The sequence below is a fragment of the Lactuca saligna genome, chromosome 6, assembly GCF_052625555.1.
Source record: "Lactuca saligna cultivar CGN05327 chromosome 6, ASM5262555v1, whole genome shotgun sequence".
Classification (NCBI taxonomy): Eukaryota; Viridiplantae; Streptophyta; class Magnoliopsida; order Asterales; family Asteraceae; genus Lactuca; species Lactuca saligna.
Genome location: NC_136422.1, coordinates 131,473,769 through 131,481,122, shown reverse-complemented (window position 1 = coordinate 131,481,122; position 7,354 = coordinate 131,473,769). Strand labels below are relative to the sequence as shown.

At 32.6% G+C, this 7,354-nt stretch overlaps 1 protein-coding gene across 1 annotated transcript; it reads left to right on the top strand.

Moving 5' to 3' along the window:
* The first annotated feature begins 1,375 nt into the window (after positions 1 to 1,375).
* Positions 1,376 to 2,955, top strand: LOC145002903 (zinc finger CCCH domain-containing protein 56-like). The gene is made up of 2 exons (XM_078962087.1): positions 1,376 to 1,916; positions 2,690 to 2,955. Exons 1-2 carry the CDS (start codon positions 1,376 to 1,378, stop codon positions 2,953 to 2,955), a joined length of 807 nt encoding a protein of 268 aa, XP_078818213.1.
* Positions 2,956 to 7,354: the final 4,399 nt, after the last annotated feature.

The following is a 7,354-nucleotide window of genomic DNA, read 5'->3' as shown; positions in this document are numbered from 1 at the left end:
ATAGTCATCCGCAGTGATCATTGCGTGGTCAATCTACCTCTCACTTCTGCACTTCTCCTTTAATTTTCATTTTCTTCTTTGTATAATGGCATCAAAGTCATTAAAATTTTAATTTTACTACATAAAAATGGTCGTATTTGCTAATTTTATGTTGTGTTGCTCCTACTACTATTGATGATGATCGATTATTTTGGGACGCCATGAATCGCTAGCATTTACAATATATTTATAGTGCATATTAGTATTCTTTTTCTCTAGGGTTTATAACTCCATGTTGCCCTTACAAATCTGAAGATGAAACTAAACATAATATTTGTTCCCATTGGGGGAGGAAAATTGAATCTATGTTCCATCCATATGCTTGTTTGTCATTGATATTTGAAACAAAACGCAACTGTCTACTTCCCAACTCCCTGTTTCTGATGTAGGAAACTATTCTAAGTTTGTTATATGATCAAAAAGTTTAGGGTTAGTGTTGACAATATGTTATGGACAATCAAATACGTTTTCATGGATCAAAGCAAACAGAATCAAGTAAGTCTTCATTTCATTGATTACAACACTTGTTATTTCTCAAAATTTCCATGTAAATGGCATTAAACCCCTTAATATAGGTACCATGTGCTTCAAAAGTCTATTTTTTTTAGTTTTATATGAGTCTATGAAATAGTTTTACTATAAACATTCTATACTAACTAATTTAACCTTGTACTTTCCCTTTAACCATGCCATAGACTCATAACTAATCTTAAATCCTTAATTCAAGTCCTAATAGCTAACACATTAGTTTACCATACTCTATACTTATTATACAATAGCTCGTTTCATGTGATAGATTTCCTTTTCCATTGTCATAAATCCCTTTTAATTCTTTAAATCTCCATGATATATCCATGAATCTTTGCTCCCTAGATATGTTCCATTGATTGTATTATTCTTAAAGATTTCCTTTCTTGGTTTACCTGTTCCTAGATATTTTATTGTTCTTTTGGTAGTTATATCGATTCATTGTTACATTACATATTTCTATACAATTCAAAAGTTGCAACTAAGATATCACTTAATCTCCATCTCTTTCCCTTGTTCTTAGTTCCACATTCAAATATCAAACATTGATTGTTGTACTTTCCTATTTGCCTTTGTGTTTTTAACTAGTTTGTATCATGATTTATCAAATATTTAGCCTTATGTGAGTTATATTTTAAGTTATTTGGATCTTATCCCTTTTATTTATGGTAATTAACACTAACTTTCTTTACGACATCGTTTTATAAGTTGTACTACCTATATAAACCCGTGTTTCACCTAGGGTTTTGCCTACTTCTTTCACCATTAACTTTAGAAACAAACCCTAATGGATTCAGCCGCCTCCCAAATGGACGATATTCGTGATAATGGAAATGTCATTGAGATAATCGGTGGCGATGAGTTCCTTTATGATGGGATCCAAATCCAACCCCCAAAATCTGGAAATGAGCCACCAATTGTGGAAACAAGAAACCAATCAATGGAGATTGGGAAAATGTTCTTCAAGACACAATCTTTTGGGTCTTCTAGTAGTTTCATGGTGGGGAATCAAAGATCTTTCAAAGATCAACCCTGCCAAAACTTCTATAGTGAAGTGGGGTGTCTTTATGGTGAGCAATGTGGCTTTCTTCATGATGAACAATCAAGAATCCGTGAAACGAATTCGATAATTTTGACTCCTCAAATTCAATCTAGTGTTGGATTTGGGAATGGAAGTGGAAATGGAAATGGAAATGGGAATGTGGAAACCACTGTGAATGGAGGACAAGTGGCAAAAACTAATGTAACTGTGAAGCGTGCATTTTGGAGGACAAAGATTTGCAACAAGTGGGAATTGGCAGGCACTTGCCCATTTGGAAGTCGGTGCACTTTTGCTCATGGGGTTGCAGGTATAATTCAGCTTTGACCATTTTACCTTTATCAATTTATATATCTTATGGTTTTATGATGGAGTTAAATCTTTTACTACTTAGCTTGAATGATAGTTTCTATCTTAAGTTCTTGGCTAAAATTTGGAAACAAAGATTGTTACTTTTTCAATATTAACTTTTGAATATTAATTGATTACATTATGAGTCCCGTTAATATGATAATGAAATAGTTTTTAAAATTTGGGCAGTTATGAAAGGATGATATGACTTGAGAGTGTTTCTTCATAATTAGGTAGACATTTTGGATGCTATGTGTTAGAAGAGGAACCTTTATATCATGAGAGATAGGGGTAGCCAAAAAATGAAAGTAAAATTATTAATCTGTTTCTTTTTCTTTTTCCCTTGTCTGAACAAAATGTTTACAAATATATGAGAAAAAGTTTAAAATGATATATCATATATTATGATTATAAATTAGTTTTATTTATATATCCTACAACAATAATAATTAAAAAAAAAGTTCAGAACTATAGTTAAAATAGTTGTCATTATTCAAAAGTAACAAAAAATATTTTTGCTAATAATTGTATTCTAGATTTCTGGGTTTTTATTTTTTTTCTCTTTATTTTTGTACACAATTTTTTTCAAAGTGATAATAAACATTTTTTTTACTATATAAAATATGAGTAATAGTTTATTTTTTTTTTACAATTTTTGATATATGAAAAATAAACAAAAAGTTAATTTTTACAATTTTTGATATATGAAAAATAATATTTTCTTTTTTGTAGAACTACAAAGATACGGTGGCGGGCTTGTTCATCAAGAGGTTAACCCAAACCCTAACCCTAATCCTAAGAACCAACGACTCATGTCTTCAAACAATTTTACAACCCCTGGCTCATCAATGGCTCATGCAGTTGCACCCATCGGTTCATCGGTGGGTCGGGCAGGTGGTTCTGGTTCCGGGCAGCTACCTGGGATGATGCGGAAACCCTGGAAGGGTCCGGTCAAGATTAATGGTATTTATGGCGATTGGATTGATGATCTTGAATAAGTTGAATTTGAATTTGTGGTAGTTATCTTATTTTTATGTTTTTGAGTATTGAGACGGATGTTGATTGTTGAGTCTATTTGGTGAACTTTGACTTGGGTCAAATTAGATGGTTTCATCTCATGTGGTTTTTATGAATTTGGTTGAAAGGTTGATGGTTTTGATGTTTTGTTAAGTTTGATGTTTGTTCGGGATTGCATTGTTTAACCTTTTATTGTGATTCTAGAAAAATATGATTTTGTGTTTAAAAATATACATGCACGATTAGATAAGTCAGCAATTTTTTAGGGTTCGATTTTAAGGATGCAAATGATATTTACGTCTGAGATTTGGTTGGGTTGAAAGAGAGTCGATTTCCTATTTTTTTTGTTTCACCTTTCTTAACGAAACAAAAAAATTGCAATTTCATAAGTTATTTTTCTTATCTATATTGGGTCCTTAAGCAATTTTTTTTATGTCAATTAGGTCCCATTGACAAGGTTTACTAGTTTACCAGTCAAGTAATATTATTATTATTTTTTTTACTTTGGTCACTAAACTTTTTATATATATATATATATATATATATATATATATATATATATATATATATATATATATATATATATATAAAAGGGCTCTGAACAAAATGAAAAAATATATATTTTATTTTGTTATACAAATTGTTTGTGTCCATTAGTGATGTACAAAATATAAAAAAATAAATACAGTTTGTTTAAGTCCACTAGTAGGGTCCCAATTGACAAAAAAATTGTTTTTAGTCCACAAAAATAGTTTCTTGATAAAAGTAGACAAATATAACTGGTTGAAGTATTTCAGTTATTTACTTATTTAGGCTAAAGGATGTGTTAGATATTAATGACGTCGATAAACAACATTCAATAGCCACATTTTTCGTAAGCATCGATGGGCTGCATGTTTGTGTTGCTCAAATTTGAATTAGACCTGAAAATCGTATTATGTTCGGGTTGGCATGTTGTGGATTGGTGGGTCAAAATATGTCAACCCAAACACGACCAATTTAAATATACAGGTCACGGGTTGACGGGTTTGGAACATAAACTCATATATGACCCGTCAACCCATTTATTAATACAAGTTAACAGGTTGGCGCGTTTGTGGGTCGGATTTTGGGTTCGTGGGTCAGATTCTATAAATAAAATTGAAAATTAGACATGAATAAATTTTTGATGGTTGATGCAAACAAATCCGAATTTTAGACACTTAAGTCTTAAATATCAAAATGAAAATTAAAAACTTTTATTGAAACTTGTTCAAACTAAACATTAATACAAACATATATAATTCAAGTGCTAAAGTAATCGCCATAATTCCCATTTTTTTTCTTCGAAAAAACAAAGTAAATTCTCCAACACCATTGTGATACCTGATTTCGATCACAGAGTAACAGAGGGGAGAGTTGGACTGTGGGAGACTGGAAGTCTGGAAGAGGGAGATACGCTCATACATTATTTGATTTTGAGATTATTATTTAGGGCAAATGGGCAAAATGGTTACAGACTTAACCTTATAGGTTACGACTTACGACTTTAGGCCATCCAGTATGAGTCAAAATGTCAAAAGAGTCAAATGGTCTATGAAAAAGTGGTATATATTATATAATACTTATTAAATATTAATAAATGATACATAAATATATTTGAAAATAATTTTTTAATTCTTATTAAAAATATAAACGGGTTGGTGGGTCAATCCGTTTATTTTCTGAGAAACCCATATATGACCCGTTTAATAAACGGGTTGACGGGTTGAAAAACTCAACCCAAACCCATTTATTTCGTGTCGTGTCAAGAATTACCAACCCTAATTTGAATGACATTATCGCTCCATACCTTGATGTACAACCATTAAACCCAAAGGTACAAACACAAAATTGTAAAAGTTAGAGGCATTCGATGAAATCACACCATTATATAGGTATAAAAAGACACTGAGTGGCCGAATACTATATGACGTCTATATGAAAATTGACACCAAATATTGGAGATATTATGAGGCACCATATCCTTTAGCCTTAGTGAAATGGGATAATGACTTGAAAGGGTAACGAACAGTGACATTCCCAATTTTCACGGGTATAAAAGACCGATTTATTTATGCTTTGTTTTTAAAATCATAGTAATCATTTAAAGGAAACTGTTGCAAAATTTGTTCCCAAAACAAAATATGATAAGAATTTATCAAAGCATTCCTTAAAGAAATGTATTTTTATTATATAACAAAATCTCGGGATGTCATGTTCTGAAACCGACCAAAAGCATAAACATGACAAAATAGACCTTACAACAGTTATTTATAACTACTGGTCTATAATCCAAAATCTCTCGTCTTGTCAACCAACTTATGCTATTGTGCCACTACCTGTAATTCAAAGGAAACTGAGTGGGTCAGGCTTGGGAGCATGATAAGCATATACGATTTTCAACCCATAATATTAAATCCTATATATATATATATATATATATATATATATATATATATATATATATATATATATATATATTATAATTCACAAACTCATACAATTTTACCATATATAAGCAACTCTTCCCCACCCCGTTGATCCTCACAATGACACAATCTATACTCTCATATCTAAAATTTACCTCCTTACCTAATCCATACTCATGGACCCAAAACTAACCTCTCTACCTAATCCATACTCCCAGATTAATAACAAATAACTATGTCTAAATCCATAGCTACCAAAGTTTTTCTCGTTTATCGACAATATCGTTTTTGAGACCCCTCTCGCAATACATATCAATGGGTTTTTAGAGTACACCGGTGAACATTAAGTTCACAACACCTCCAAGTTGCGAGCCTGCTAGTGTTCCACTGGACTGTCTAGAATAGTCCGTGGTTGTCATCCCTACTCTGTTGAATGATGGGGCCATCGCTTGGGTAAAGGTTTCACTCTTTTTTCACTTGTCCCCCTCATCTCATGATCTATATCACCTTTTGTCTCATCATACAACTCATCTTTTATCACACACCAACTATCTCATCTACCCATGTTCTACCCAATATATTTGTAGATATAAAATACATATATAGTTTAACTCATTTAAAACCTATATAAAACATTCATCTAACTCATCTTTTATCACACACCAACTATCTCATCTACCCATGTTCTACCCAGCATATTTGTAGATATAAAATACATATACAGTTTAACTCATTTAAAACTTATATAAAACATTCATCCAATACCCATCTTAAGTAAACAAACAACGTATAAACACATAACACGTATTTCATATCAAATATTTCATATCTATGCGGTAGAAGAAAGTAATTACACACTCACTTGTTAAGACGATTGTCGAACAGCACTACGACTCTTCAAGTATAAGTTCTTCTATGAAACCGGGATATCTTCACACACCGGGCTTCTCGTGGGCAGAGCTTCGACTTGAAACTCTTTTCTCCTCGGGATCTTCGGGGCTTCGGGACTCGCTTCGGGTGTCAGGATGATACCAGGGCTTCAAGGGTATAACTTGCACGTAAAATGAGGCAATATGGGTGAGAGGAAAGAAATTGAGCAACAAAACTCGGCTGGCCTTTCTTTCTATTTATAGGAGGCTGAAAATCTGCTCTCACGTCGTGAGCTCAGTATGTCACTGCGTTCGTCATTCGACCACTTTCTCTGGAAGGCACCCATCACCTGCTCACATCGTGAACACTATGCTCACATCGTGAGCTCTGACACATGTGGAAATTTGTACCCCGAACTTTAAAAATCCAAATCTTTCGCATACGAGCTCCGTTTTTGACATTCTTTATATGCACACATAGATGAAATTATGCTCTACAACTCTCGTTTAGACTCCGTCGGCTAATTTTGACTTTAACTTTTATTATATTATTTTAGTAGGTCGGGACAGGAAAACTTCGTTAGGAATTCACAACTCCTTCATCTGACGTCTGTTTTCGTTTATCTTTTTACCGTTGGACTACTATTGACGAGATATTCAATTCTCGTTTAGATCATTTCGGCTAGAAATCACTCGATCTCATATTCGAACTTCGGATTGCATACCGCTAACACGAAACTTCGAAAAATCATAACTTCCTCATACAAAGTCAGATTTAGACGTTCTTTTTATGCACGCTCTCGGTTTAACGCATTCTATGAATTTCAACTAGATCACTAAGACTAAATATCTCTCTATCATAAATTCACTATTTATGTCCTACAACATCGTGCCGAATCCGTCGCGAAACCTCGACAGATCATAAATTCTTCGTTATAACTCGATTTCAGTATTTTTTATATGTACGGAAACCTTGTGACATATACTCCAAATTGGTTAAGATTATTTATTTTAAACACTCTTATATCAAAAAGTTATTTTTGGACGCTTATCGTTTCTTA